Raw genomic sequence first — 18,348 nt, 5'->3', positions numbered from 1 at the left:
TTGTTTATAAAGGAGCCCAGGATCTGGTGCAAACCTTGCCTCCTAGTAGATGAGCAAATAATACTTGTTAGGTAAATAAAGAATTTGAAACCATGACTAATGAATGCATGATTGAATGGATAGCAGCCTATACTTACTTACATTTGAATCTAGCATCTCCCAGGATTTACTTCTCACCCTAGAAACCCCGTGGTTGAAAGCGTGCCTTAAACAAGCTCTTAATTCCCTGTCTCCAGGGAATGGAACATTCTTTTCTTTATTCCTGTTTGGGGATAGAAAGCAAACAACAACAACAAAAAAAGCACTTCCCTTCAAGTCCATAGAACTCTTTATTTAGAGGCATTTTCTTGTTTAATGGGCTCCTGTATTAAAGCAATGATCATCATGTTCATAAAGTACATGTAGCTGTGGAGGAACCCAAGATGTATGATATCTATTCCCTTAACTAGAAATGTGTCCCTGATTTACTGGTGGAATGATCTTTCCAAGAAACTAATTATACTCATTAAGTATATATTTCGCTTCCCAACCCTGGTAAACTGACTTACAGCTGAGTGAATCGATAGTTTCTTTATTTTTCAAAATTTGAAAGAAGTCCAGACAAACATTACAAATCAAGTGTAACTCATTCAGAAAGATATCTGACATTTAAACTCCATTCTCTTCTTGCCGCGCTTTCCTTAATGTGTGATTTGGACCACTGGGAAGTTAGGATGGAGTTGTCCTTAGGTACAAGCTCTGAATTTTGAGGCAGAGTAATAAGGTTTTAGACAAAAAGAAAGAAGAAAAGAAAGAAAGAAAGAAATTATAATGTTTCATCAGAACCCTATTATTTACTTGTAGTGATTTTTGGTTCTGTCCTGGCAAGACAGTTTTTGAAATACGCAATAAGCATAGCAATAAATATCATTAAAGATGGACTGTGAAAATAACCTCCTGACTTTTATTTCTCACATTTTGCATATGTAACTACTATCTGCCTTTATTACTTAAAAGTTTGTTGCCCTCCTCCATGAAAGTAAATGTATTTAAAATTGATTATTGTTATTGATTATGTATTTAAAACTGATTATGATCTGCAATGCAGTTTTCTACTACAAATGTTCTGAAATCTGAATTTAACACTGTTGTGAACCTAGAGGGGAAAGCAAACATTGATGATATAGTTTCCAATGTTCTGCTGCAAGCAAATGTGAGTGATTTCAAAAATAAATATCACCTATATTTTTTCCTAAACAAAGACAAGGGGAAAATATGTATCAACCCAAATTTGTTTTTGTTAATTATCTGTAGCTTGTGGAGCAATTTCATTTTTCTCCATGCTGGACAAAAACCTTATTCAAAGTATTATACCATGAGGGAGGTTATTCATTTTCCTTTTATTTTTTAGAGTCTTTCAGTGACTGGCTGACAGAATATTGTTTGGGGAGTCTTTTGCAATTTCTCTAGAGACTATTTATGTAAATTGAAAAAAATCAGTATGACTTGAAACAATAACTAAAAGTTTGATTTCACCACACAAAAGAAGGTACTCTCTAATACCCCCAAGGAGGAAGTCACTTTTCTTCATGATCCATTGTTCTTACACTGTTTCTGACTACTTCTGCTGAGAAAGAAAAGAAAAACACCTTTGCTCTCCTTTTACTGCACGTTTTCTTGCTTCCTTTGAGTGCTGCAGTAAAGTATACCTGAAATGAGTAAGTATAAATAAGAATCATAAAATGTATGTCTGATAAGAACTTCAAGTATTAATCGGACAACTGCAATTATGAAGAATCAAGAGAGAATTTGCTAGGGAAACTGAAATAAGACATGGCAAACTTGGCATCATGTAGCAGTGAAGTTTCTTGGGAGCTTTCCTATATGCTACTGCAATCCTGGCCGGCGTATAGGCTCCTTAACTAATCACTTCTCTGAAAGAGGTGGGTTTTCCTATGAAATGGTTTGAATTTTGTCCTTGACAAATGGTAACAAAATATTGCCAATATGAAGAGAGTCATGTGAATGTACTTTGCAGTTAATATTCCTTGGCCATTAAACTGTATAGTTTATGATTGCTATGCTAGGTAGTAGCATTGCTTTATCTCACCCTCTTTTGGAATATTTGTATCACTTAGTTTTACAAAGGGGTTGCCAGTCACCAAAGAAATGTATGAATTCAGATCACTGTCACCCTTTCAACATTTTCACCCACCCCTTCCCACCTACCCCACCCCTTATATTTCTCAATTTTGTAGTATACAAAATGAATTCTTGCCTGCATTCTGGCCCCTTCAACTCTTCATTCTTCTATTTCTCTCCCCTTGTCGCTACCCTATTTTTTTGTTAGACTTTGACTTAGTCCTTTTAAAAATTACACTATTTGCACTTTTGTTAGACTTTGACTTAGTCCTTTTAAAAATTACACTATTTGCACTTTCCATAGTTTATTATAGTTGAGTTATTTCATTTGTAACCCCTTGATTACCATCCAGTGGGTTTACTTGTAGGTTTGTCGTGCATTGAATTCAATGAAAATGCAAATCAAACCAGCATTGAATTTCCACCTCATCCTAGTTAGAATGGCCAATATTAAGAAAACTAACAATAACAAATGCTGCCATGGATATGGTCAAAAAAAAAACCAAATCATTTAAATAGGGATACAGGTGGACCCATTGCAACAATGAGATGTACAAGACATATGTCGAAACAAACTTTTCAACTTTGGTGGGGGGGTGAGGAGGAGGGTTGGGGGTGAGGAGGAGGGGATGGGAAGGGGAAACAAAGGAGGAGGCTACAATGCTTGATAAGAAATGTACTCATTATCTTGCCCATGTAATTGTAACCCCTCTGTACAGTATTTTCACAATAATAAAAAAGAATGTAAGTAATACCGTCCTCAGCAGCTAATTTCCGCCCTCATCACTGTCTAAATAAAACTTATAAATTGAGAAAAAAAAAGAAACTCTATTACATCATTGGTGGGAATGTAAACTTGTTCAACCACTCTGGAAAGCAGTATGGAGGCTCTTTAAAAGACTAAACATAGAGTTACCCTGAGACCCAGCATTTTCACTCCTGGGTGTTCATCAATACAGTACAAATAAGGCTACACTAAAGGTACAAGCAAAAGCATGTTCATTGTAGCATGGTTTACCAAGATATTGAAGCAACCCATATGCCCCTCAATGGATGAATGGTTAGAGAAAATGTGGTGTATATACACACAATGGGATTCTATCTATTCATCCATCAAAAAAAAAGATAGCGTATCATTCATAAGGAAGTGAAAGACGTGGGAAAAATCATGTTAACTGAAGTAAGCCAGACCCAGAGAAATAGGTAGCAACCTTACTTTTAAAGTAAACTACTTTTGCTGGACACTGGTGATTCATAGCTCTAATTCTGACTACTCAGGGAGCTAAGATCTGAAGGCTTTTGAGATTTTCCCAGCCAGAAAAGTCTATCAAAACTGTTCCATCTTTATAGACCATCACAAAGCTGGAAGAAGAAGTATGAGCCAAGTGGCAGAGCACCAGCCTTGAGTGAAACAAAACATAAAGTCCAGTACTCATACCCTGATTTTTAAGCTCCAGTACTGGTACCAGTATTGAGAATTAGACTGATACATTGGCATTCTTGGTATCTGACTCAATTTTATTAATGCCTGAAGTTATATGCACAGAATACTAATAGTTTTGACACCTTTTAAAATAAAAACAGCAAATCCACTTTACATAATTTAATGAGAATGGCAAAGGAGACATCTCTTTCTTCTATTTGGACTAAAAATACTCATATCTAGAGAAGTGTCTTGTATCTTTTTATTAGGTATCCAAGATGATTTGAGGCTAAAGTACTTTATTGGAAAATAATAGGAAGCAATCACATGTTTTCAAATGTCATCAGGTATTGCTTTATTTTAAAATTTATCTTCTGTTAAATATTGAAGACCACACCATATGCCTAATGAAAGCTTCATTAGGAAGACATTAGTAAATTAATTCCACTTGCCATGTGGTTTATTTTATTTAGAATGCAATAAGGTAAGTTCATTACTTTGCAGGCATAATGTTTTCTACTGTACCTTAATGTAAGCAAGAACTATTCCACAGAGGTCCGTGGATCTACTAACACCTGTCAAGATAAACACACCATTCTCCAGGGGAATCATCTAAGCAATAGAACAGAGAAAATGTGAGGGAAAGTAATTCTTTCACAAAAGGAAAAGTAGACAGCTTAAAAAAAACCTCATTGATTAATGATTTTTCAAAATGCCTCAAAGGTCATATATTTCTTATACAAGAAGCAAAACACAAAACAAAACAAAAAACCCTCGCCTTTTAAGAATAAATGTTTTAGCTGGGTGCCAGTGGCTCACACCTTTAATCCGAGCTACTCAGGAGGCTGAGATTTAAGGATCACGGTGCAAAGCCAGCCCAGGCAGGGCTTTTCAGAAAACCAAAAGTGGCTCTGTGGCTCAAGTGGTAAAGAGCTTGCCTTGAGCTGAAGAACTGAGGGACAGCGCCCAGGCCCAGAGTTCAAGCCCCATGACTGACCAAGAAAAAAAAAAGAAAGAAAAAAGAAAAGAAAAAGACAGAAGAAATGTCTTCATGCATATGCTACTCATTCTGAAACAGAGACCAGAACAATGAGAAATAATTACACAATTTGCATTGAGCCACTGAAGTTTTTCCAGCTCCTCTATCTTCTCTTTCCCTATCCATTCCACTACAAATGTGTTAGATTTAAAGATATGCTGTGGTCATATTACTTGAACAGCTATAGTGATGATTGTGAGAATGTTTCTATTATAAATGCCTATAGTCAAGAATTTATACATTGAATAAATGTCTTAATTTGGTGGAATTCTTTAATGGAGTATGGGAAAGAAAGGAATCTTTATAATATGAATAGGAAAATATGAAACATGTTAAAAATCAGTAAAATGGAAAGTGAGTATTAAGAGGCAAGAAGGAAAAATATATAATTTTTACCAAGGAAATAATATGGACAACAAAAAGGTCATTTGATGTGGCTTAAAATTAGGACTGAGTACAGTGGTTCATTTCTTTAATCGCAGCTACTTAGGAAGAAGTGGTGGAAGGATCATGGTTTAATGTCAGCTCAGACCAAAAAGTTAGCCAGACTTGTTCTCAACAAACAAGCTACATTTGCTGGTGATCCCCACCATGTGTGGGATCAAGGTAGAAAGCTCACAGTCTGAGGCCAACCTTCCCATTTGAAGAATAATTAAAGCAAAAAGAACTGTGAGAATGACTGAAGTGGTAGAGGCACTTGCCTACCAAGCCCAATGGCTTAAATTCAAACTCCAGTATTACCATAAAATAAATAATTAAAATTTCAAAACCTGTATGTTGTTTTAGAGAAGAGTGGTGAGTTAATAAAGTGTGTTTGTAGGGGAAGAAGCCATGTTTGTGCTGGAGGTTTGTGCTAGAGTCTGCATGGTGGCACATTTTGGAGTGTTTAATATAGCCTGTTACATAATTTTCCCTGGGCAACATAACTTGGCAATGGAACAGTCATACTAATTTATCTGTAATCTTATGGCAATAATCCTACATCTCAGCAGGTTCTGGTGGCTCTCTCCTAGCTACTCAAGAGTCTGAGATCTCATTATCACAATCTGAAGTCAGCCCAAGCAGGAAAGTCCAGGAGACTGTTAGCTCCACATTGTTGGCAAAAAGCTGGATGTGGAACTCTGGCTCAAGTTGTAGAGCACCATCCTTGAACAAAGAAGCTAAGGGACAGTGCCTTGGCCCTGAGTTCAAGCTCCACTCCTGGCAGAAAAAAAGCACAAAAATAGAATAAAAGATTACTCTGATATGTGTAACCTAACACATATGTCTTCCAATATGTCTTGAATTGAGTGAAGGTTATTTATAGAGCCCAGATAACTCTATTTATGATCCAATACAAATTATATGATTGGATTCTTTCCAGTGCCTTTGATTGGCACAATTGTTTCCAGATTATAAAATTGTAAAGATAGATTGGGTTAGTTTATACTGTAAGTAAGTACTTGGACACTGGAGAAATTAAACATATAGGGTAAATGATTTTAGTGTCTGGTTTGAATGTATCTGTATTTACTAGAGAATTTGAAAAGTATGCCTGAATTTTAAGATCACCCTACCTTGCCTTATACTGGCTATTTCCATTGTAAAGACCTTCTCAAGGTCTGGGAAGGTGGCTCAGTGGTAGAGCGCTTGCCTTGCATGCCTGAGGTCCTGGGTTCCATTCCTCAGCACCACATAAGCAAAAAGAAAAAAGCTGGAAGTGGCGCTGTGGCTCAAGTGGTAGAGTGCTAGCCTTGAGCTGAAGAGTTGAGGGACAGCACCCAGGCCCAGAGTTCAGGCCCCACGACCGGACCCCCCTCCCTAAAAAAAAGACCTTCTCAACAATCTTGTGTTTCTTTCTGCTACAGTTGTGCAAGTATGTGAAAGATGGTACCTTGGAATGTAGGAAGGCAGGTCCCAGGTTGTCAGTTTATGGATTGAATCTTTCCTCTAGTTGATGCTGGCCAGATTGCTGGCCTTATATGCCAGGTCACAGAAGGAATTTTCCCCTTTGGTTAGTGATTGACTATTTGGATGGGAAATATTAGGGCCTATTTGAAAACAAATATTTTCATAATTCTGCTGGGTGCTGGTGGCTCATGCCTGTAATCCTACCTACTCCAGATGCTAGGATCTGAGGATCATGGCTCAAAGCAAGCCTGGGCAGGAATGTCCCTGAGACTCTTACCTCCAATTATCCACCAAAAAGCCAAAGGTGGGGTTGTTTAAGTACCAGTCTTGAATGATAAAGCTAAGGGACCTGAATCCAAACCCAATAATAGAATGAATAAATGAATGAAAGGAGGAAAGAAGGAAGGAGGGATGGTGGGCAAAAGGGATGGAGGGAAAGAAGAAAGGCAGACAGGCAGGTCCATTGTGAATAATAGCAACTATAACAAAGATAGTATGCATATATATTTACATTCAATTCAATTCAATTCTTCTATTCTACATGTTTCACATTTGTCAACTCATTTCACCTGACAGCAACAATGATTAGCACCTTTTACAGATGAGAACATTGCATTTACATAACCTGCCCAAGGCCACACAGCTAGTAAGTAGAAGCAGAGCTGAATCCTGGTATAGCATCTCCATTCCTGTGTTTCACCTTTAGCAAGGTTAACCTTATTAAAGTTGGAAAGGAACTAGTAAATGGAATTTACTAGTTACCTGATATAAGATGAGAACAAGTAGGTTTATAAGATTGTCATATTGAAGTCTACAAAAATGCCTTCAAGAGAAAAGATGGAAAAAGTTCTGTCTCCTAGGCTGTAGTTTTATGGGATCAGCTAAACAGAGGTTAGATCGCTGGTAAACAGGTAAATGGGAAAGTACTCTTCTGTGCTCATTACTAAAACCTGTGCCAAGGACTTGATAGTCCAACAGAACCTTGGCTCTCAAAACCTTCCCCCCTAGGTCAGCAGCTTCAGCATTCCTTAGGAACCTGTTCCTGCAGTAATGTGAATAAACAAGGTCCATCAAAGAGAACAAGGATCCAAAGAAGAGCAACCAGTGAGGTACCAGATCTTCTGATGGTTCACAGGCCCAGTAAAGTCCACAGATTTAAAGCACCACAATTTTTGCGGGGGAGTTCGGTTGTGGGGCCTGAACTCTGGGCCTGGGCACTGTCCCTCAGCTCTTCAGCTCAAGGCTAGTGCTCTACCACTTGAGCCACAGCACCACTTCTGGCTTTTTTCTTTTTTGCTTATGTGGTACTGGGGAATCGAACCCAGGGCCTCAGGCATGCAAGACAAGCGCTCTACCACTGAGCCACCTTCCCAGCCCGCACCACAATTTTAAAGAATAACTAAATTAGTAAGTTTCTGGGGGAGACAAGTGAACTTGAATATAGGCTGAATAAGGGCAGTTTAGGCTGTATCTAAGTTAAAAACCCTCATCCCAGCTCATTATGTTTATAGCATTAGCATGTAACTATGATATGTACGAAGGAAATGATATATATGTATATGTATATATATACTTATCATATATATATATATATATGATATATATATATATGATATATATATATATATCTTAGAAACTGTCCCAGTTCAATTACATATGTCTCTTATTTTCTCAGATGAGAAAACTGGAACGAGAAGCCATTAAATCTAATGTCATATCAATAGCAATGATGGGTTTATATTCCAACTCATATCCAGGCCCTCCAGCTACCTGTTCTCCCACTAGTATATTCTGAACACATTCACACTGGAAGAGCATAGAGGTATGGAAGAGTTAGTCAACAGCTAGAAACAACTACACAATCAAGATATGTTGATACTGGGGAAAAGATGGCATGCTATTGGTTGATATCCAAGTAAATAACCACAACAATTAAAGACACAGAATGAAATCTTCATGGCTCTTCTATGGTGCTTAAGCACCAGGTTTTATACAGGATGACATAAATTACATTTTTATTAAGTGGAATTAAAGGAATACTGAAATTATAAAATACTCCAGTCCCAAACAAAAACTGTGTTTAAAATACAACAATATCCAGGCTTTCATTTGATTTGAGTCAGTTAGGCCCTATGTTGGTGCATGTTGATGTCTTACTCAGAGCTCTGGTTTCTATCAATATAGAGGCTCTGTGTAATAACCAAGTTGACTGGATTCAGCAGTCTCTAACTGGATTATGGACAGTTGGAGACAAAAGTAAACTTCCAAACATGTGAACACATCATAAATCAAAAAGTAGTTTCTGCAGCTCAAGTTTATCATCTGACCATCAAAAGGAAACCATCAAATGTCCATGGATGCTTTTAGCCCTGCCATTGTTGTTTAAATGTTCTTCTTCTTCCATCCTGTCTCAGAATGCCCTGAAGAACCTAAAGTAACATCGCAGAATAACAGGATCAAAGGTTTATCTTGTAACTTTCATAGACCCAAGAACCTCTTTGAGTCTCTATCCCCTTTCTCTCTGTTCTAACTGATGAATATAGGTAGGTAGACATGGGGGTCTGCTTGTCTTTCCTTTATGCTGACATCAGTAGAAATGTAAAATGCAAAACTGACATTCTCCTCATTTTTAATTTCTAAAAGATTAGTGCTGCATGTGGGTTTTAATACACTTCCCCTCTGCTGCTTTTAGTGTCTACTTTTCTATTTAAAAAGCTTAATGCCGAGCTGTACAGATTCCCAATTATGCTCCAAAAAATATGAAAAGATGGAAGTATCTGTCTGACAACCACCCTATTTCTTGAGACACTAGAGTCAATTTGGGGATAGGAGAAAATAATTATGATCCGCCCTTTCCATTTCTTCCCAAACTGCTACCTCTACCCCCTCTGTTCTTGTTGTCCTTCTACTTCTTTTGTTTCCATCTTCAACTTTCAAGCCCATCTCCCACTTTTATTCACATTGTTGTCTAATTTGTGTTTGTAGTCATAGTAAATAACCACCTGAAAGTTGGCTTCATATCGCTTTAGCACACACAACTCTTTAGATTCTTACAGGTAGCTTTCAGTAGCTACAATTGTTAGGGGTGAGAATTAACTACTCATCCAGGACATTTTAGAAGTATACGTCATAATGAGTTCATTGTGAATGCAAGCTGCAAGACCAACTTCTTCTAGTGAAACAGACATTTATTAGAAAGTAGCCATAGGATTTTATTCACTGTTTCCAAAGCCTGAAGAGGTGCTAGCTCTTTGTCCTTTTTGGTGCCTGAAAAATGTCTTGCAAGATTCTTTTTTTCTTTAAAGCAAATGTGACAATGTTTTCATGGCAACAACTAGTTCCCTCTCAGAACTAGATAACTATGAACTGCTAGAGATCAGTAGTCGTACCTAGCTTGTAGCATGATCAAATGATTTAATGATTTAATACATTTCAAATTCTCATAGTTGTACCGGCTACAGCTGGTTAGTTTGTACTATTCGTTTAGCATCTTCTTCTTGGTAATAGGTGAGACACCTTTGTAATTCACAAACTCTAAGTAGATGGGAAGCATCTCTATAAAGGGTTTTTGCTGAACCATATATCTTACATGTTCATGACCTCGAAAGAGATAATCTCTAACACACCAGTTGTGAAGACATAGATTTCCTCAATGATAATCTATTTCCAACGTATATTCTGACTAATGAACAATGCCACAGCATGATTCGAGATGGTGATAGCCGGAAACAGTCAGAAGCCTCTCTGATGTCTGTAAATGCTGACTGTGATACTGGAACATTCCTGAGGAAAAACTATCTGGTGGTATATAGTCACTGCTCCAGAAGATGAGGCAGGAGGGTTGGTTGAGATTATGACTTTGAGTCCAGCCAGGCCATATAGCAAGACTTTACTCATTAAAGATTAAAAAAGAGAGAGGATAAGATCTTATATGAGGGCACTTCATCTTGTGAGAGCCAGAACAACAGCAACACATTGCTGCCTCAGTTTTCCTCACAGGATGTAATTGGAAGCTGAGGGAGGGACATAGTTGAAAGAGTAAGCACAAGGTTTGTCTACTTCATATAGATTAGGTACGGTTTGCCCATAAGACTTTTCTTACTAGCTAGAGAGAGTTCCATAAAATTACTGTCATTTATAACAAATATTGCAGCACCTACAGCACAGTATTCACCCTAGAACGTCCTGAACATTGCAAAGGTGCCCTCCATGTCTGCTTGAAAGACTACAACAACAATTTCTTCTTTCCAGGTAGTTATACACATTTCTTCCCTGTAAAACTAAGATTTCCTCTTTCCCTTACTTTGCCTCTATCTTTTCAGGCCACAGATGGTACAAGACAGGATAAAAGCCTTCTTCATGTAGTACTCTTAAGAAAGTTCATCAGACCCTTCCATGATCAATCTAATCCCATTGGCTTTAATGTATACAAATCACTCTCCAAAGACCCTGTCCTGTACCTTTCTAGCAAGTAAGAGAATAACAAATATTATTGATTTCAATTATTCCTGTAGGAATTCATCATTTCTCTTTAGTAAAATTTTATTTAAAGCACTGAGTTATATCTAAATAATTGTACCTGGCACCGAATTATACCTGGCACTTAAGCAGTCATTAGTAGATGTGCAGAGAATAGTGAAAACATTGAAGTTTCGGCTCTGCCTTCTTGGTTGAGCTCTCACACTATGAATAAATGCCCTATTTACAGATTATTTAATGCCACATTTTGTTGTTGTTGTTGTTTGAAACAGAGTATCTATGTATCCCTGGCTGGACTCACAATCCTCCTACCTCAGCCCCTCAAGTGTTTTTGTGGTTGTAGCAGTAGTAGTTGTTATTGTTTTTAACATTATGCTTTAGGTAAGTAATTTTGCTATTTAAAATAGCACCCACACATAATTCCGAAGTGCTCTGTAGTGTTCAGAAAAGCGTAAAGGCTGTGATGTCCCTTAAAGTGAAAACCTAAGCCTGTGGCTTAAATGATTAGAATGTCTGCATACCAAGCACAAGGCCCTAAGTTCAAACCCCAGTACCACTAAAAAGGGGGAAAATAAAGAAGAAAAATGCATGTGCTAGATAAGCTTTTTTCAGTCCTGAAGTTCTTCAGTCCAGAAGCACAAAACACAGGTTATGTAAGGTGGTTATTAACCAGTGGATCAAAATTGTGACTAGAAGTTCACAGGAACATAACCTTGCATTTCCCTTTGGAAGCAATGGTTCAATATTTGCTAACTTAGCAGTTATGGTGACTTTATAGGCTATAATTGCTGAAAATAATGAGAATTGACTCTGTACAGAGAAAAACTTATGTTTCACATATGCTGGGCACTAGAGGGAGTCCAAATGAAGTCTTGACTTCTGTACTTTTCAAGAATCTACCATCTCGTTAGGAAAGGAAGGACAGATTACATCATAGGTGGGGGTATTGAAGAACAGTATAATGCATTACTTATCAGTGGAAAGAGATTGAATATATTGCACATACTAATCAGCTCAAATATCCTATGCCTGTATAGAAATTAGGCATAATGCCATTGATTGTAAGGAATATTTGATTTTTTTCAGAACTATTCTAGCACTAAGTAACACATCATAAAAAAAAACTATTCTAGCACTAAATAACACATTATACCACCTTGTGAGATTGTCAGGAAATACCAGAACATGACTATTTTATAACCAAAGTTGTGAAACCTCAGTGAGAGGCAAAGAAACAAATGTGAACTAACCAGTAAAATGGTGGTGCTATGATCACATCATGGTTTTCCTAACTGATAGGTTCTTGTTCTTTTCTGGCTAACAGAAAACTGGAGCTTTGAAAACAAGTTGTGGGGAGGATTTTCCTCATCTTCTTGAAGCATTACTTGAAAACTTAATAATAAGTATGATTCTTCCTAATAATTTAAGTACCTGTAATACAAAAGTAACAGAATGAAGAAGAGATAACTTAGGTACTGTATCGAAGCAACACAGTAAGAAGATATTGGATTCTCATGGCCTTTCAGGTGGAGGTTAAAAGACATAGTTTATTTAAGTACTTTAATGAACTACTGAAGAATTATTATTTCAGTAAAATCAACATTGATAAAAAATATGTGAGGTTTAGGTTGCTACAAGTTTGCTTGAGGCAGGGTCCTAAACACTGATGATGGAGTGGCTGTCAGCTTGCAGGGTTGAATGTTACGCAGGGTTAATATGCCATATGTGGGTGGAGAGGTGTCATGTCTTTGTTCCAAAAACTATGTGATGTTTTCAAAAGTACTCTAGCATGAAGTCCAAATGGCCATATGGGCACGTAGCTAAATTGAATCAAATCCTTCCAGCATTCCTTTTATTTTTTTAATTGTGGGAAATTTCAGTTTTTGTACATGGCCCCAGAAATATGGGGCTTGAACTCAGGGGCTGGGCACTGTCCCTGAGCTTTCTCTCTTTTTTTTTCCTTTTTTCTCAAAACTGACACTCTTGCCACTTGAACCATACCTCTACTTCCAGCTTCTCTCTCTCTCTCCCTCCCTCTCTCTCTTTTTCTCTCTCTCCTCTCCCTCCCTCTCTCTTTTTTCTTTCCTTCTTTCTTTTTTTTGGTGGTTAGTTGGAGATAAGATTCTCACAAACTGTGATCCGCAGATCTTTGCCTTCTGAGTAGCTAGGATTAGTGGTGTAAACCACCAACACTCTGTTTCTTCTTCTACTTCTTCCTTCTCCTCCTCCACCACCTCTTCTTCTTTCTCCTCTCCTCCTCCTCTTCTTCTTCTTCTTCTTCCTCCTCCTCCTCCTCCTCCTCCTCCTTCTCATTCTTCCTTAAATACAGAATGTTGTATTTGTTCACCACAGATCACATACAGGTGGTGAGAAACCAGGGTTGTTTCCCTGTGTCTCTAATCAGGAAAAATAAATAAATGACAGACATCCATTCAGTCACAAGATACAGTATCTTTTCTTAAAATCATTTTGGGAACCTTAGGAATATTTCTATCATAGCTCAAATTCTTGTCTCTGGTTTTCCTTATCCAGTCTATAGGTCGTGGATTTCTCAAAGGTGTGGGTGGCTTTGCTCTGGGCTTTCACCTGGACCATACAGATTCCAGGCGAAGGCGTTGTGTTTTGCCAGTAGAACATAAATGTAGAAATGATCTATCTTGCTTCTAAGACAAGCTAAGAGAAAAGTAGAACTCCACCCTTAGTCAAGAGGATCACAGCTGGGCTTCTGGAGAGATCTGTGGAGCTATTCCACATTTATTGAATGAAAAAATAAGCAAGTTCATTTTTTAAACCATTTCTCTGTTCTATGTCCTCTTTTCTCTTTCCATCCTCCCTTTTTTTCTTTTCTTCCTACCTCTTCCCCAGCTGATCATGCTTTTTCCCCCTCCTTCTTCTCCTCCGAAAATCCACTGCTTTTTTTCTTTTTAATGAGCTGTGATATTGTAATAGGAAGGGAGACTCTTTGTTATGAGTAATATGTGTAACTAACAGATCATCCGCACTGATGCTTGAGGAGATGGTGTCAAGCCATATTTACCACTTGGGTTTTGCACACCTGGTAGATCAAGTTCGGTCCAATAAAAAGAGGCACCTTCTTTCCCTTTTAAGAGCTCTCAAGACACTTGGGTTACTTGGAGACCAGAGCTATGGGGTAGAGCAGGGTGCCTTTTGCCATTGTAATTCCGGCAGAAGGATCCTCACCACCGGGCTGAAGAGGGGGAAGAGTTGCTTTTTTAAGGTGTTCCTGGCATAGCGGTCCACGTGTGCCTTTGCTGTGGGGAGAATGTGAGGGAGAGGCAGAGCGGGGCGATTTTTTCTGCGGATGCTGGCCCAGCCTCCCTGGTTACATAGACTCTGCATTGCATGCGAGCTTTGGTGATTTGCTGTTTGGAGACTGCAGATTTGCATAGAGCCCCGGGCTTCACCAGCCTGTGTGTGTGTGTGTGTGTGTGTGTGTGTGTGTGTGTTTCTTTTCTTTTTCTTTTCTTTCTTTTTCCTCCTTACTCTTTCAGCTGCTTCAGCTTTGTCCCCAGTCCTTTTCCTTTCTTTCTTCCCTTTTTTTTTTTAAACCCCCGGTTCGATCCCTGCTTCCTTCAGAAGGGTGCACTCTTCTCCGTGGAAAAACCCCCTTCGTCGGGCGTCAGTGTCAGGAGGAGGCGGCGGCGGCGGCGGTGGACTCGGAGATCGCCTCCGGAGCCGGGCGATGCGCGCCGCTGCTCCTCCGCGCGCTGCCCGGGGCAGGCTGGCGCCCGCGGGGGAACCGTCCGGGGCTGCATGGAGCGAAGGGAGTGCTTCCCTTCCGTGGGGTCTGCTGCTGGTCCTTTGAGAGGAGCTTGGGCCGGCGAAGTGGCCTCCCCGGTGCCCACACACCATGCTCGATGGATTATACCTAGTGGATTCGCGGTGGATGGCCGTCAGGTGGAAGTGAGGACCCGCGGCGAGGCGCTTTAAAACAAAACAAAAAAACAACCAAAAAACCCCAATTCCCGGCTCCCCTACCTCTCCCCCACCCCCCTGCTGGGGCACACGCACTCCGGCGCCCCGGAAAACTCTCTGGGAGTATCTTTGGAGAACCTGGAACCCTGGAAAGCTGGAAAGAGCTCTTGCCCTGTGGCGCGCTTGCTGCGTGGTTTCTCCGGTGGTGGTGGTGCTGGTGGTGGTGGTTGGTGGTGTCTGGGGCTGGTGGGGGAAAGCTGCCTTTCCGGACAAGCCCCCCCCACCCCTCTACTTCCAGCTGCATCTCGCCTCGGCGGCGGCTATGTTTCGGATTGTTTGGGGTACCCGGCACGACAGATTCCAGCACCCCGAGAAGACTGTCCGAAGGAGGGAGAGGATGGGTGTTGGGGCGCGGTGAGGCAGCCGGCCCCTGCAGCCTACCGCCCCCCCTCCCCAGCGCCGCCAGCTTCTCCCTTTCCGGTCCTCTCCCCGCGCGCCCCAAACTTTGCCTCCCGCGGCGGGCGCCCCGCCATGTACCCGAGGATGCTCCGGTGCGGTGCCGAGCTGGGCTCGCCCGGGGGCGGCGGCGGCAGCGGCGGTGGCGGCGGCGGCGGCGCAGGGGGGCGCCTGGCCCTGCTCTGGATAGTCCCGCTCACCCTCAGCGGCCTCCTCGGAGTGGCCTGGGGGGCGTCCAGTTTGGGAGCGCACCACATCCACCATTTCCATGGCAGCAGCAAGCATCATTCAGTGCCTATTGCAATCTACAGGTCACCGGCATCCTTGCGAGGCGGACACGGTGGGTCTGCGATGCCAAGTTCCTGCGGGCTACCTCTCCCCCCCCCACCTCTCACCCCTCCACACCTCGTCCCCCCCTCTCTCCCCCTCCCTCGTTCAACCCCGCACTTGCTGCTGGGCTCTCCCCCTCCCCCACACCCCCACCTGAGGGCTCCCAGCGAAGGGAGCTTCGGAAAAGGGAGGTGCATTTGGGTGTGTTTAGTGGAAGCCACTTGTCTCTTTGAAGACAATAGAAGGGGTTGGGGGGAAGGCGCTGGGTGTTCGTGGTGAGGGGTGGGAGGGGCATTGCTGGTCGAGGTACGGGCAGAGAAATACGGGCACCTATTAAATGACCAGCCTGGGCCGGGCGCCCAGCCCCGCGGGAAGGGAGCCTCACTCGCCAGAAGGTCACTAGGTGGCCGGATGGGGCGCCGCGCTCAAGCAAGGGACCTGGGAGCCAGAGAGAGGCAGAGGAGAATTCTGCAGAACCTTTTGTCTGTGCTGTGTGTGTGTGTGTGTGTGTGTGTGTGTGTGTGTGTGTGTGTGTGTGTGAGCGCGCGCGGGCTCGCCCACGCCCGCACTGCCCCCCCCTTCTGCAGGGACCGGGAGAGACAGTCCAGCCCCCACATTCCTCCAAAGTGAGTCCAGACTGCAGTGAGAAGGAAGTGGTCCTGGGACCTGGGACTCCCTCCACAGGAGGCCCAGCTCTTCTGCCCCAGTTATTCCTTCATTGGAAAAGGAAGCTGCAGAAAGAGACACCTTCTCTCAGGCTGGCCAGCCCTTCTTACCCAGCAAGGAAGAGTCTTCCTGGAGACTCTCCCTCTTCCACCCACTCCACCCAGACATGCATTTCCTTTTCTTGGTGATGAGGTTGAGTTATTTTCTAAATAGAACAAGCAGAGGCTTATCTACACTAACCCATTTCCCTGAGAATTTTGTCTGCAGGCCATGGGAATAAGGGAGGTCTGCTTCTTTCTTTCAACAGTATCTGGTCCTTCCCAAGGAGGGGCAGTCGGTCAGTGCCAGCTGGGCTAATAATCCAGGAGATCTGCCTGGAGGAGAAGTTAGAGCAGCATCATGCTTCTACCAATATCCAATTCTTTTGGAAAGAGCAGGATGTAGAGAAGCGTTTTGGCTAGCAGGTTCCTTCTCCAAGTAGCTAATAGTTTGAGCCAGGTTCTTCTCATCTGTAGATCAAAGCTTATTTCTTGTTCCCAGAATTACCCAAAGTAATCTATCACTCTGTGTGTGTGTGTGTGTGTGTGTGTGTGTGTTACCTCATTTACAATATTCCTTTTATTCCCACTTATTTACAAAGCAGAGTGAAAGTTGTGAACACTTCTAGTTCTTCCCCCCCCCTCCCTCTTTATTGCATGCCCCTAGATTCCTTGCTCCCTTCTCCCTGTGGATTTTGCTCTGCCTTGGGGAATCCACTGATGATACCAGGTTTGCTCTCTTCCCCAGAAGTAGTCTTCCTATCTGGGGACAATTCTGGTTAGGTCTGAGAAGCTATAACATTATTTAAACGAAGAGAGACAGAGTCACCCTGGCAACCCCTCTTTGGGAGTTAAGAATGCTCCATCCACTGTGGATCCTAGAAATTGACTCCTTTCTTCCTTCCTCAGCTGCTCTCCCAGGGATTTTTTTTTCTTTTTCTTTTTTGCAAGTACTAACATGAATAGCTGAAACCACAGCTTCCTAGCTACAAGTATCAGGGGTAGATTGTTCTGAAACAGTAAGGAGTTTGAACCCGCTCTCACACCACCAGCTCTCAGTGTTCCTGGAGCTCCCTTTACCTAGGCTGAGTCCAGCACCACTGTCCTCCCTGCCTTGTGCCAAATTGTGTGAGTCCCATAGCAGCTAGTGGAGCCAGGGCACCTAAGAAGCAGACTGCGAATGTGTGGGTGCTGCGGGGAACGAGAGCCAGATGGGACTATGCCAGCAAGCAGGTAGGGTGCCTAACTGGACCAGTGGGAAGCTTTAGGACAATAACCTCAGATGCATATTAACTTCTCCTTTTTCCTCTTTCCCCCTTCCCTCTCTTGGAGGGAGGGAACGCTGGAGAGGGAGGGGGTAGAGGGGACATCAAGGGGTCCTGCGGGACAGTAGGCCACTCCTTTGCCTTTCCCACTGCAGTCTCTACCCCAGGCAGGCGCCGTCTGCCGGTCTTTGCAAACATTTTTTTCTCTCTTTCTCCACAATAAAACCCTGGTCTTTGCATGTGAATGAAAAAAAACTCAGGTGCATCTGTCATTGGAAAAGAGCATTATTGGGGGTAGTGCAGAAAATTGTGTGTGGGGAGCAATTGGTGTTGTTCTTTGAGGCCAAATAACTTTCCTTCCTTCAGAGGTGTTCGTGAATGGTCACATTTGTTTGTAAAACTCTCCCTAGTTGCCTGAGACTCACTCTTGTAAGAGGTTGTCCCTCTGTCCTCATTCTTCCTCTGCTTTTTTTAATCAGCAGGACAAACTTACCAGCCAGGTTATAATCTTCACTAAATAAGAGCCAGGTGTGAATCTTCATCCCTAGTTTTGTTTTCTCCTGAAATGAGGGAATTAACTCTATATAAAGAAACCTCTAGGAGTGGGGGATAGAGAAACTCCCATGAGGTGGGAAAGGGTAGAGGGGCAGTAAACAGGATAGGTAGGGGTGATGGCTTCAAACTAAATGAATAAGGAAGAGGTGA

At 41.8% G+C, this 18,348-nt stretch overlaps 1 protein-coding gene across 5 annotated transcripts in view; it reads left to right on the top strand.

The window, feature by feature from the left end:
• Window positions 1–18,348, top strand: part of Nrxn1 (neurexin 1) — a 1,024,002-nt gene that overhangs the window by 610,905 nt on the left and 394,749 nt on the right. Inside the window, exon 1 of one of the 5 annotated variants that reach the window (XM_013018016.1) lies at window positions 15,420–15,684. The exons of the other annotated variants lie outside the window; for them this stretch is intronic. Within the exon in view, the coding sequence (XP_012873470.1) occupies window positions 15,420–15,684 (265 nt within the window). Of the gene's footprint in view, window positions 1–15,419; window positions 15,685–18,348 lie in introns of those variants that run through there. 5 annotated transcript variants of the gene reach the window in all.

The sequence above is a fragment of the Dipodomys ordii genome, unplaced genomic scaffold, assembly GCF_000151885.1.
Source record: "Dipodomys ordii isolate 6190 unplaced genomic scaffold, Dord_2.0 Scaffold37, whole genome shotgun sequence".
NCBI lineage: Eukaryota > Metazoa > Chordata > Mammalia > Rodentia > Heteromyidae > Dipodomys > Dipodomys ordii.
The sequence above is the reverse complement of the archived record's forward strand: the minus strand, read 5'-3'. Positions and strand labels throughout refer to the sequence as shown.